Source organism: Oryctolagus cuniculus, chromosome 10, assembly GCF_964237555.1.
Source record: "Oryctolagus cuniculus chromosome 10, mOryCun1.1, whole genome shotgun sequence".
In the NCBI taxonomy this organism is placed as follows: Eukaryota; Metazoa; Chordata; class Mammalia; order Lagomorpha; family Leporidae; genus Oryctolagus; species Oryctolagus cuniculus.
Genome location: NC_091441.1, coordinates 99,244,834 through 99,257,920, shown reverse-complemented (window position 1 = coordinate 99,257,920; position 13,087 = coordinate 99,244,834). Strand labels below are relative to the sequence as shown.

The window sequence follows — 13,087 nt, the reverse complement described above, 5'->3', positions numbered from 1 at the left end:
ACTTACGCAGTCTTCCATTGCTTTCCTAGTCCATAGCAGAGAGCTGGTTTAGAAGTAGAGCAGCTGCGACTCGAACCTGTACCCATATGGGATGCCAACACTGCAGATGGTGGTTTTACCCGCTACACCATAGCACTGGCCCCTCAAAAAAAAAAAAAAAAAAAAAAAAAAAGTCTTCAAAAAAAACAATATGCATATCCTATTGTGGCTAAACTGCTTTTGGAGAATAAAAAAGTTTTAGGGAGGCCGGCGCCACGGCTCACTAGGCTTATCTTCCACCTGTGGTGCCAGTACCCTGGGTTCTAGTTCCAGTTGCTCCTCTTCCAGTCCAGCTCTCTGCTGTGGCCCAGGAAGGCAGTGGAGGATGGCCCAAGTGCCTGGGCCCTGCACCCGCATAGGAGACCAGGTGGAAGCACCTGGCTCCTGACTTCAGATTGGCGTAGTGCGCCAGCTGTAGTGGCCATTTTGGGGGGTGAACCAACAGAGGAAAGACCTTTGTCTCTGTCTCTCTCTCTCTCTCACTGTCTAAATCTGCCTGTCAAAAAAAAAAAAAAAAAAAAAAAGAAGAAGAAGAAGAAGAAATAATATCAGTAGATTGAATTGAAGTATTTTGGAGGGGAGCCAGCTGTGTGTTGTTTTTACATATATGTTGGAGGCTGGTGCTGTGCCATAGGGGGAGTTAGGCACCACCAGCAACACTGATATCCAATATGGGACGCCAGTTTGAATCCTGGATGCTCCACTTTTGATCCAGCTCCCTGCTAATATACCTGGAATAGCAACAAAAGATGACTCAAGTCCTTGGAGCCATATAAATAAATAGAGAGATCTTCCATCCACTTGTTCTCCCCAAATGGCTACAGTGGCCAGACCAAAGGTAGGGGTCTCTTCTGGGTCTCCCATGTGGGTGGCAGGGGGCAAACACTTGGACTATCTTCCATTGATTTTCTCAGGTCGTTAGCAGGGAGCTGGATCAGAAGTGGAGCAGCCGTATGGCATGCCCATGTCACAGGTGACAGCTTAACCTGTTGTGCGACAACATTGGCCTCAAAGATAATTTTAACTAGACTGAGGTCCTTGTAAATATTGGATGAAATATTGCTTCAAGAGATACAAAATTATAATAAACCAAGAGTTTTAGGAATGTTTGCATTTTAGTGGGTTACAATTTTTCATTTGTTCTGAGTGTTAATAACTAGATAACTAGTTAATAACTTTTAAATTGTTTATTTTTTGTGAGATGTCTATAGTAAAAGAGATTTGCTGAGTGCCTTGTCTGCTCAGTTTCTGTAATAGAGCCTTACTTTTTCCCAAGAAAAAACTGGTTGTTTTGACTATAGAAGGTCCCCCCTTATCCAAGATAGGTAAAATTCCAGGACTCTCAGTAGATGCCTGAAATATTTAAGAATAACACCCTGAATCTTGTGTCTTCTGTTTTCTCTATTCTGTGCATACATACACAAATATGCCTTTTTCATATTAACTAAGTGCTTGTCATGGTCTGTGGCCATAACTTGTAGTTTGAGGTTAATAGCGAAACCAGTACAAATTTGATATTCTTTCACAATTTCACAGATTTAAGATTCACTCTTTGTTTTGTTTTTGTTTTAATATTTGTTTTATTTGAAAGGTAGAGCCACAGAGAGAGAGAGGGAGAGAAACACAACGAGATTTTCCATCTGCTGGTTCACTCCCTAAATGGTTACAACAGCTAAGGGTGGGCCAGATCGAGGCCAGGAGCCAAGAACTCCATCCCAGTCTCCCACATGGGTGATGGGGTGGGCCCAAGTACTTGGGCCATCTTCTGCTTTCCCAGACACATTAGGTGGAAGCTAGATCTGAAGCAGAGCAACTGGAATTCGAACTGGTACTTTGACAGGGCATGCCAGCATCGTAGGCAGTGGCTTACCTCTTGTGACTTAACCCCTACATCACAACACTGGCCCCCTTGAGATGTCTTTTTCCTTTACATTTTCACAGGTTTAAGATTCATTCATTCATTCAGAGATTTAAAATTCATCTTAGTAACCTCAATATATTATCTTATTAAATTGAGCATTTTCACCTTTTCATTTAAAGGAATCACTTTACAGCTTTTGTTTGCGATATTTAAATTACTTTGAGCCCACTATTAAGTAAATTAAAGGTTACTTGAATGCAAGTACTATGATCCTGAGACCATAGATCTGATAACTGAGATAGCTGCAAAGTGACTAATGGACAGATAGCTAGCTACACAGGATGGATATGCTGGTTTAAGAGGGCAGAATGGTGGGAAATCTTATCATGCTGCTAAGAACAAGATACAATTCCAAACTTATGAACTGTTAATTTTTGGGCTTTTCAATTTAATGCTTTCAAACTACAATTGACCATCAGTAACTGACACTATGGAAAATAAAACCAAGAGTGGGAGCACTGTATTTATGTGAATTTAATGGAAACTTAGAATGGGAGAGTCTTGTGGATCTCATGATAGACAAGTCCATTCTTCCTAAGTATTCCTGAACCGTAATTAACGGAATCATCTCTGAGATTGCAGATCAGAGATTTTCTTTCATAGTGATGAGACATTTTTTAGTAGGACTGGGATCTTGATTTATTTGAAAGGCAGAGTTAGAGAGGCACCCACTGCACCACAGCACCAGCCCTCTTACATGTTTTTTAAAGTTGAGATCTCATGGGGCCAGGGCCAGTGCTTTGGCATAGCAAGTAAAGCCACCACCTGCCATGTTGGCATCCCATATGGGCGCCTGTTCATGTCCCAGCTGCTCCACTTCTGATCCAGCTCCCTGCTAATGCACCTAGGAAAGCAGAAGAGGATGGCCCAAGAACTTGTACTTATGCCCTTGCACCTGTGTGAGAGACCTGGAAGAAGCTCCTGGCTCCTGCCTTCAGATTGGCCCTGCTCTGGCCATTGTGGCCATTTGGGGAGTGAACCAGCAGATGGAAACGCTCGCTCACTTTCTTTGTCTCTGTCTCTATCTCTATCACTTGGCGTTTCAGATAAGTGGATAAATCTTTTTTTTTTTTTTTTTTTTTTTTTTTTAAGAGACCTTTTAGGGCTGGCGCTGTGGCTTAGCAGGTAAAGCTGCTGCCTGCAAGGCTGGCATCCTATATGGGTGCCAGTTCGACACTCAGCTGCTCCACTTCCCATCCCACTCTCTGCTATGGCCTAGGAAAGCAGTAAAAGATGGTGCAAGTACGTGGGCCCCTGCACCCACGTAGGAGACGCAAAAGAAGCTCCTGACTCCTGGCTTTCGGTCAGCCCAGCTCCAGCCGTTGCAGTCATTTGGAGAGTGAACCAGTGGATGGAAGACCTCTCTTTTTCTCTCTGCCTCTGCCTCTGTGTCTCTAACTCCACCTTTCAAATAAATAAATTAAATTAAATGCATGTAAGAATGATAAGAAGTGAATGTATTCTTAGCACCAGATTCCTTTAAAGTAATTAAGTGCTGGGCATTTGGTGTTTGCCCACATCCTATATCAAAGTATCCAGGTTCAAGTTCTTATTCTGTTCCAGATTCCAACCTCCTGCTGATAGTCCCACTGGGAGACAACAGATATGGTTTAAGTAGTTGATTCCCTGTCTGAGAGACCTGGATTGAGTTCTTGACTTCTGGCTTCCAGCTGACCAAGCCCTGACTATTGTGGACTTCTGAGGATTGAAGAAGGGAGATCTCTCTCCCTCTCTCTGAGTCTCTCTGCCTTTCAAATAAACAATTTGAGTAACTAAAAAGTAATAAAATAATTTAGTTCCCTTATGTTGAGATCTTGTCTCAGATATATTGTGTACCTGGAGCCAAGTTTATTTTAAGTCTGTGGCCATCTCTGATGTTGATGGGTGAGGCTCTGTGAAAGATAGCTCTCTTGCTTCAAAGAGCACAAATATAGTTTTAACTAGATACTTCTTGTTGCTGTGTCACATAAACTGGTTATATGGTTAAAGATGATTGTTGTTTGAGTAGGCATTTAGCTTAGATTAAGATGCCAGCTGATATATCCACATCCCATATGACACCCACCTCCAGCTTCCTGCCTAGTGCAGACCTTGGAGACAGTGGTAATGACTCAAATGGTTGGGTTCCTGTCACCTATATGGGAGATCTGGATGGTATTCCTGGCTCTTGGTTTTGGTCTTGGCCTTGTTCCAGCTGTGGCTATTTTAGGCATTTGGGGAGTGACCCAGAGATTAGGAGCACATACTTTCTCTGTCTCTGCTTCTTAAATAAATACGTGAAAAAATAAAAAATTTTAATGTGTATTACGGATGATTTTAGAAAACATTTTTGTTGGAGTTGGCACTGTGGCATAATAGGCTAAGTGTCCATCTGTGGCACTGGTATTCCATATGGGCATCGGTTCTTATCCCAGATGCTCCACTTCCAATCTAGCTCTCTGCTTATGGCCTGGGAAAGCAGTGCAAGGTGACCCAAGTGCTTGGGCCTCTGCACTCATGTGGGAGACCCAGAAGAAGCTCCTGGCTTCGAATCAACCCAGCTGCAGCCATTTGGGGCATGAACAAACGGATGGAAGACCTTTCTCTCTCTTTCCCTCTGTCTGTCTAACCCTGCCTCTCATATAAAATAAATAAAATATTTTTAAAAAAACTTTTTATTGTGTTTTTGTCTGCACAACAAAAGATGCCTGAAGAAATGGCAGCCAAGAGGGCAGTATCTTTTTGCCCCTCAACCTTAAATTAGACACTGAAGTGAGATTCTGGTTTCAGAGGAGATCCCGTAGGTGCTTCATCTCCTGGGTATTCGAAGAGCAGCTCAGATCATGTTTAATAAAAAGCCAATCTGGCCAGTGCTGTGGTGTAGTGAGTAAAGCCACTGCCTGCAGTGCTGGCATCCCATATGGGCGCCGGTTCAAGTCATGGCTGCTCCACTTCCGATCCAACTCTGTGGTGGCTTGGGAAAGTAGTAGATGATGACCCAAGTCCTTGGGCCCCTGCACCCCTGTGGGAGACATGGAAGAAGCTCCTGGCTTCGGATCAGCACAGCTCCGACTGTTGTGGCCAATTGGAGAGTGAACCAGAAGATGGAAGATATCTCCCTCCCTGCCTCCCTCCCTCCCTCCCTTTCTCTCTCTGCCTCCTCCTCTCTGTGTAACTCTGACTTTCAAATAAATAAATAAAAAATCTTTTTTAAAAAAGCATTTCTAAGAAAAAGACTTGGGAAAGATCAACAGGCAGAGCTACAGAGTGATCACAAGGCATTCTTTGTGCTTCCCTCTTTCTTCCTCCTCTTTTCCTCTTTGTATTTCATTCTGGTTTTGGCCTTTGAGGGTGATGAATTTTACAAAATATTTGAACTACAACATGTCCTTGTATCATAATTAATCTAGCTACTACACAAAATATTTCTGTAAAAGTAATCTTTTATTCTAAGAGAAATTATGTACATCTCTTTTAAAGTTATTCTTTCTGTTCTTGCTCTTTTTTTTCCCACAGGTTCACTTTACCATTATGGTTCTTGAAATTGCTGCTAGTAGCCATTTACTAGCAGCCCTTTTTGTCTTAGGCACAACACCTAAAGTAACCATAGGTTGTTTAAGGACAGAAAGGGCATGTTGAGCGGCAGGCCAGTTTGAGGAATTGGCAGCACTAACAAGAAGCAAGGCCTTTATGACAGCCTCTTTACAAACTCCCTATGGCTCGTTATCTGTGGATTTCTTCCATTTTTATCTTGTGGGACCTCATAAGAAGCCACCTCTTTGGTGTGACAAATGTGAATTGGCTGATCCCCTACACGTTTAAAACAGGGAAAGGCAATATGGTGAAAAAGAAAACCTCAGCTTCAGTATTGTATGTGTTGTCAACTATCTGTAATTTTGGGCAGGCTGCTGGATGTATCTCAGCCATACTTTGTATAAGTAGATTTCACATGTACCCTATTTATACGGGTCAATGAGATGATATTTATAAAAATGCCTTGGTGAACTTTAAATTGCTCTGTAAAAGAAGATTACTAAATCTGAAAACTGTGCTAATTCTCAACCACCAATAAGCTGATTCTGCTAACCCATGTTTAGAGGAACATATCAGTGAAGAGGGGTTGCTGTTTTTCTTTGAGAGCTGTTACAAGGTTCACATACTTCCCCCCTGCCTTTGAATGCTATCTCTTTGTCTTCCCATCTTTAATGCAAAGATTTGTTACATCACACAGCAATCACATTCGCAGTGCAAAGTATAACTTTTAACTATGTTTGTAAATTGGAGATCTTCAGCAAAGATACTGGCCAGAAATGTTCTTTCTTTTCTATATTCTATTTTATCTCCTAGTACCTTAAGAATCCTTGAGGGATATACTGGAGTATATGATAGAATCTCAACTCTCTGACTCAGGTCACAGCGGGATAGTCACAAAATGGAATTGTGAAATCTTTAAAAGCAGTTGATAAAAGGGAGTGGGAAGGTACATGTTGAACTCAGCAGCTCTCAGATCTAGAATTTGCTCCTCTGTAGTATCCTTGAGGTGGAGAGTAAGGACTTCGCTTGTTGTTCTTGAACACAAATATCTGTAGCTTTTTTGCAACTTCATGTTAAGACTCCTTGAAACGTGCTTAGAAACACCATTATGTGACTGCGAACTGAGGACATAGACTTGAGAGGATTTTAGCAGGTGTGTGTCTAATTTAAGCTTAATCTGAGGAGATGTCTTTGATTTTACTTTCAAATTGTTGGTGCCTGTGTAAGAGCTAGACGTGGTTAATCAAACTCATGGCCTTGATGGCATCTTTGCTTGATTAGCTTAATAACTAAATAATTCAAGGGAATAAAAATTCTAATGTGTTGAAGATTGTAGATAATAGACAATTAAGAGTGGATAACCACTGGAAGTGTTGCATTGTTCTGCCTGTTCATTAATCCAGCTCCCCACAGGCTACTTACCTAGAAGACACTGGCAAATCTCTGCTCTGTAAAAACAGGAGCTATGTATGTGCAGGGTGCAGCTATGTATGTGCTTGGTATATCTGGGCTACCTTTGTGTGACAGTGTCTAGGAGATCAAATCATAGATAACTGACTGATCTCAGTTTTTTCCTAACTATTTATTCTTATTAAAACAGTTGGCTGTTCTTCAATGGTGATACTAAAACCATTTCATATTCCTTAGCAATGGTTACTGGCAGCCTGACAATAAAAGTGACAGTGGTTACTAACCATATACAAGTTGAAAAGAAAGGCTGCCTGAGTGGTAGGACATTCCATAAAAGTAAGAAACCATTGCCTTTGTAACACATGAGGTGAAGGGAGTCTCCCACCTGACATGCTCGTGGGGACTCCTTGCAAGGGGGTGTTCTTGCATGTCATCTGTCCACAGCTACTGGAACAGCATATATGTTGTCTAGGAACTATGAAATGCTCCTTTCCTTAGCCTTTACTGAATCTCTAATGCCTTCAAGTGGTGAAATCAGAATTTTCAGTGGACTGAAATTGAAAGTGCCTTGTTCTGGTGGCTACTGATCACTGTTCATATGGCAACTGACATGTTGTATGAAGTGGGTGTGCAAGTGTTTGCCATGGCAATACCTCCTTCCAAAGCTCCCGTGTACTACGCACCTCAGTCCTCTGGAGATAGTTGGTACAACTCAGTCCTTTGTTCATTCAACAAGAGCTACTTATGCTCCTTTTCCTATATCAGATACTGTGTTGGGTACTGATAAATAAAAGTCCAGCATGATTTAGCCTGCGATTTGGGCTAGCAATTTGACAACCAATGTTAAGTGCCATCATGGAGATCCCGGTTCTGATGCACAGTGACTATTCTTTATAAAAATGTAGTCTTTTAGGAAATTAAAATGGGTTCTTAAATGTTCCTAGCTGGCAAAAAGGCAGCATGACCTGTGTGATTTTATTCAACTCTGTTTAGTCTTACCTGCTGATGGCTAATCCTTTTTTAACATTTAGGGCTTGAAATAATCAACATTTATTGAGCCCTCACTATATTCTAGCTTCTTTATGTATATTAATCTTCACAATCATCCTATGAAGTAGGTACTGTGATCCCAACTTCACAGATGAGGAAACTAAAGCACAAAGAAGTTAAGGACCTTGTTGAAGGTCATGGAGTAAAAGCAGGATTGAAATTTAGAGAACCTGAGCCACAAGTCCATACTCTTAAATGATGTGCTGTCTCTAAGTTTAGAAGGGCACCATCTTGACCACCTCTGCATCAGTAGAGTTGGACTTAGTGGTGCTCCTCTGATCACCCCTTCATAGTTCCCCTGTGGAGTTTATCTCTTTTCCAGTCAGCTTCTGAGGTCAGGTTGCCTGTCCCTAATGCTAAGCACAAGTTGGTGAATGAGACCCGGGTCTCTTCTCTGTAGCACCAGGTGTGAATCCAGTTTAGCCCTTTACTAGTTGGGTGACCCCCCCCCCCAACTCTGAGCATGTTTCTTCACCTGTCAAGTTGAAATAATGTTATTCCATGTAATCATTTAGCAGATTAAATGAGAAAATGTACTTAGCAGTTTCTGACTCTGAGTAAGTACTTAATAAATGTAAGAAAGATTTTATTGTTGTTGTCCTTTAGCCTTGAGGGCAAGCCAAGAGATAGTTTCTCAGAGACCAGATTCTAAGTCTTAGGTAGGTGGACAGTTTTCGTTTTGACAAGACAATAATTTTATTCTATGTATTTCTTTTAACTCTTTTGGTGTGAAAAGCAGGGAGGTAAAGCATTATTTGACAGATGTATGGATTCAAGCAAGAAACTGAGGTCCAATTGCAATGAAATGACTTGTTTAACTCAGAGCCCTGTCTGAGGAGTGACACAGAGGACCCTAGAGGGCGGAGAATGAATACAGCGCAGGGGCTAGTTCCAGAGTCACAGCCTCGGTTAGTTCACTTACAAGTGTGGGTGAGGGTTCCTTGTCAATAGGCAGAGATTTTTTTTCCCCTTTGCTACAAAATATCTGCTGGCTAGTGTCTCTTAAACAAAACATTTTTTTCTTGATGTGAACTAGAAATTATGACTTGTCCAAAGCAGAGAGGCAAGGGGGCTCTGTAACTACGGGCTTCTTGAGCCCCTTATCCTACCTGTTCCTGTGCCATGCTTTCCCAAAAGCTTTGTGCCAATGATAGCTCCTTAGATCTCAGGGCTGGCTCACTCTGTAGGCTCCAGGCCAGAATGGTGCTGCCGCTGTTGCCACCATCTACCTGCTATCAACAGTGCACAGTTTCCTGCTATTAGGATGTCACCTGTCATGAAGTTTTCACACTTGTTTCTTCTTATCTTCTGTGTTGTACCTCTTTATCCTGGTGCTTTTGCTGTGTAGCCAGTTTTCCAAAGAAAATTTTGGGTACCAGAGTTATAGCACTTACTGCTTCTCCAAGGAGATTTGAGTTAGCCATGGAAAAGAAGATATCTGAGAAGACTCCTATGCCTCTATGCTACAGAAGGAAGAGTTTGTTTTTTGTTAGTATGCTAACTCCTGAGCCAAGTGGGGCACTTGCTGGGGCTTATGAGAATGTGCTACGTGACCTCTGGAGTAGACTGGGCCTGGCCTACCCAAGAACAGCATCCCAATCTACAGGAGCCAAGGCCGAAGATGGATTTCACCTTCTCCCACTCCCCTTCCCTAAGCATAAGCTTGCTGTGTCACACTGCCCCAAATCTGTGGCTTAACACAGCCTTTCTCCCTTTGCTGAAGAGTAAATTCATTCACTCTTTATAAAATGTTTCAGGTTGGAGACTAGAAAGGCTCTCTGTGCCTTCTTGTCTCTCTGTTTTCCTAGGGTTGATGTTGATGGCTTCTGTCTTTGTGTTTACAGGGAACTCTAATGATCCATGACAAAGAGGTCACCCTCGAGTATGTACCAGGTCCGGATTTTTGGTACTGTAAACGAGTAAGTACAAGAATACCTTTCTGTAGAAGTAGACATCCATTGTTAAAGCTCCTGCATGTCTCCAGCAACAGCATTTACAAGGGCAAAGCTCTTCATTCTATGTAAACTTTTGATTAACTGGAGGCCAAGGCAAGGTCCTTAATTTTTGTTTCTCAGCTGCTGCATATGACCATAGAATGTTCGATACTGGAGATGCTTTCTCCATGGCATATGCCTTGCTTTCTGTTGATTATAAAAATAGTAGACATTTGTCCTACCAACTCTTCTCTGTTACTGTCCCTAGTTGTGCTCACAAGGAAACTGGTATTTGGAAAGGAAAATTTGGAGAACCTGATTTTTGTGGGAGCTGTCCATAAGGATATTTTGGGACTTCCAAGAGTATAGAACTTCAGACACCATGTTGCTTTATTTCTGTTAAACTTATATTTTTGTAGATTGACACATTAAAAAGAAATTATACTGTACTGTTTTATTAACAGTTCAGTTTTATCAGTAAACATGAAAATATAATTTTAGGGGCAGATGCTATGGTATTAAGCTGCTGCCTGTGCTGCTGGCATCACCGCATGGGCTCCAGTTCATGGCTCGGCTGCTCCACCTCTGGTCTAGTTCCCTGCTAATGTGCCTGGGAAAGCAGCAGAGGATGGCCCAAGTGTTTGGGCCCCTGTACCCATGTAGGAGACCTAGATGAAGCTCTTGGCTCCTGGCTTCAGCCTGGCCCAGCTCTGGCTATTGTGGCCATCTAGAAAGTGAACCAGCAGTTGGAAGATCTCTGTCTGTCTCTCCCGTTCTCTCTCTAACTCTGCCTTTCAAATAAATAAATAAATATTTTTTAAAGAAAGGAAAAAATCTCGGTTTCCATTGCTACTACTTACCTTCTAAAATAATAATGAAAAATTCATATTTTTTCCTTATTTTTGTTAATAAATCTTCTAAATTATTATTTATTAAGAGTATTATAGGCCGGCACCGCAGCTCACTAGGCTAATCCTCCGCCTTGCAGCGCCAGCACACCGGGTTCTAGTCCCGGTCGGGGCGCCGGATTCTGTCCCGGTTGCCCCTCTTCCAGGCCAGCTCTCTGCTGTGGCCAGGGAGTGCAGTGGAGGATGGCCCAAGTGCTTGGGCCCTGCACCCCATGGGAGACCAGGAGAAGCACCTGGCTCCTGCCTTCGGATCAGCACGGTGTGCTGGCCGCAGCGCGCCGGCCACAGCGGCCGTAGGAGGGTGAACCAACAGCAAAGGAAGACCTTTCTCTCTGTTTCTCTCTCTCTCACTGTCCACTCTGCCTATCCAAAAAAAAAAAAAAAAAAAAAAAAAGTATTATAGAACTTGACAAAGTTTAATAAAACTTAAGCTAGACATTTTTGGTAGTCTCAATAAAATACAGTTTGGATAGCTATGATTATTATATGCCAAAGCACTTCTCTTTCTTGGATATATTGTCTTACAATGTCATTTTAGGAAAACTTGTAACCTTTTTTTTAAAAAAGATTTATTTATTTAATTGAAAGTCAGAGTTACACAGAGAGAAGGAGAGGCAGAGAGAAAGAGAGGCCCTCCATCCACTGGTCCACTACCCAACTGGCCTCAACAGCCGGAGCTGCGCCAATCTGAAGTCAGGAGCCAGGAGCTTCCTCCAGGTCTTCCCACACAGGTGCAGATGCCCAAGCAGTTGGATCATCTTCCACTGCTTTCCCAGGTCATAGCAGAGAGCTGGATTGGAAGTCAAGCAGCTGGGACTTGAATGGGCACCCATACAGGATGCCAGCACTACAGACGGTAATTTTACCTGCTACGCCACAGCGCTGGCCCCAACATTTAAGCTTTTTGGGGTTTTGTTTGTACAATACACATAACATAAAATTTATCATTGTAACCCCTTTAAAGCATATTTTAGTGGCATTAAGTGGCTTCACAATATTGTGTGACCATCAACTTTTTTTTATCTAGCTACAGAATTTTTTTGATGATCCCAAAACAATCCATTAGTCATTAACCACCCCCTAAATCCACATTCCCCAATTCCTGACAACCAATAATCTGCTTTCTGTATCTTTGGATTCTCCTATTCTGGACATTTCATATAAATGGGATTATAAAATATTTTTTACTTTTTTTTCTCTTAAAGATTTACTTATCTAATTTTCGAAAGAGTTATAGAGAGAGGGAGAGACAGAGAACGCCGTCTAGGTCCGGCACTGTGGTGTAGTAGGTTAAGCCTCCTTCTGTGGTGCTGGCATCCCTTATGGGCGCTGATTTGAGTGCTGGCCATCCCACTTCCGATCCAGCTCCCTGGTAGTGCTCCTAGGAGACCATTGGAAGATGGCCCAAATGCTTGGGCCCCAGCGCCTGCATGGGAGACCCGAAAGAAGCTCCTGGCTCCTGGCTTTGGATCAGCCCAGCTCCCTTCATTGCGGCCATTTGGGGAGTGAACTAGCAGAAGGAAGATCTCTCTGTCTCTCCCTCTCTATGTAACTCGGCCTCTTAGATAATCTTTAAAAAAGAAAAAGAGAAATCTTGTATCCCACTGGTTCACTCCCCAAATGTTTCTAACAGCCAGCGCTGGGCCAGGCCAGAGCCAGGAGCCAGAAGCCTCTTATGGGTTTCCCATGTGGGCGACAGGCCCAGGTACCTAGGCCATTGTCCATTGCTTTTCTAGGCCATTAGAAGGAAGTTGGATTGGAAGCAGAACAGCCGGGATTCTAACCAGCACCCACATGTGATGCCAGCATCACAGGAAGTGGCTTTACCTGCTGTGCCACAATGCAGGCCCCAATATTTGGCCTTTTGCATCTGCTTTTTCACCTAGTATCTTTTAAATGTTCATCCACATCATAACTCTTATCTACTACATTCCTTTTTTATGGCTGGTTAATATATAGTTATACCACATTTTGTTATTCTATCAGTTGCTCCTCTTCTAGTCCAGCTCTCTGCTGTGGCCCGGGAGGGCAGTGGAGGATGGTCCAAGTGCTTGGGCCCCTACACCCGCATGGAACAGGAGGAAGCACCTGGCTCCTGCCTCCGGATTGGCACAGTGCTGGCCGTAGCAGCCATCTGGGGAGTGAACCAACGAAAGGAATACCTTTCTCTCTGTCTCTCTCTCGCTGTCTATAACTCTACCTGTCAAATTAGAAAAAATAAAAAGAGTTATATTTTTTGAAAGGCTGAGTGACAAAGAAAAAAGAAACACAGAGAGATATGTCCCATCCATGGATTGACTCCCCAGATGGCT

At 42.7% G+C, this 13,087-nt stretch overlaps 1 protein-coding gene across 12 annotated transcripts in view; it reads left to right on the top strand.

The window, feature by feature from the left end:
* The window catches only part of RBM6 (RNA binding motif protein 6), a 116,716-nt gene that overhangs the window by 77,926 nt on the left and 25,703 nt on the right, over positions 1 to 13,087 (top strand). For all 12 annotated transcript variants that reach the window (XM_070050797.1, XM_002713207.5, XM_008260672.4 and 9 more), the window contains one exon: positions 9,778 to 9,852. In XM_070050797.1, coding sequence (XP_069906898.1) covers positions 9,787 to 9,852 — 66 coding nt within the window. In that variant the 5' untranslated portion in view covers positions 9,778 to 9,786. The remainder of the gene's footprint in view (positions 1 to 9,777; positions 9,853 to 13,087) is intronic.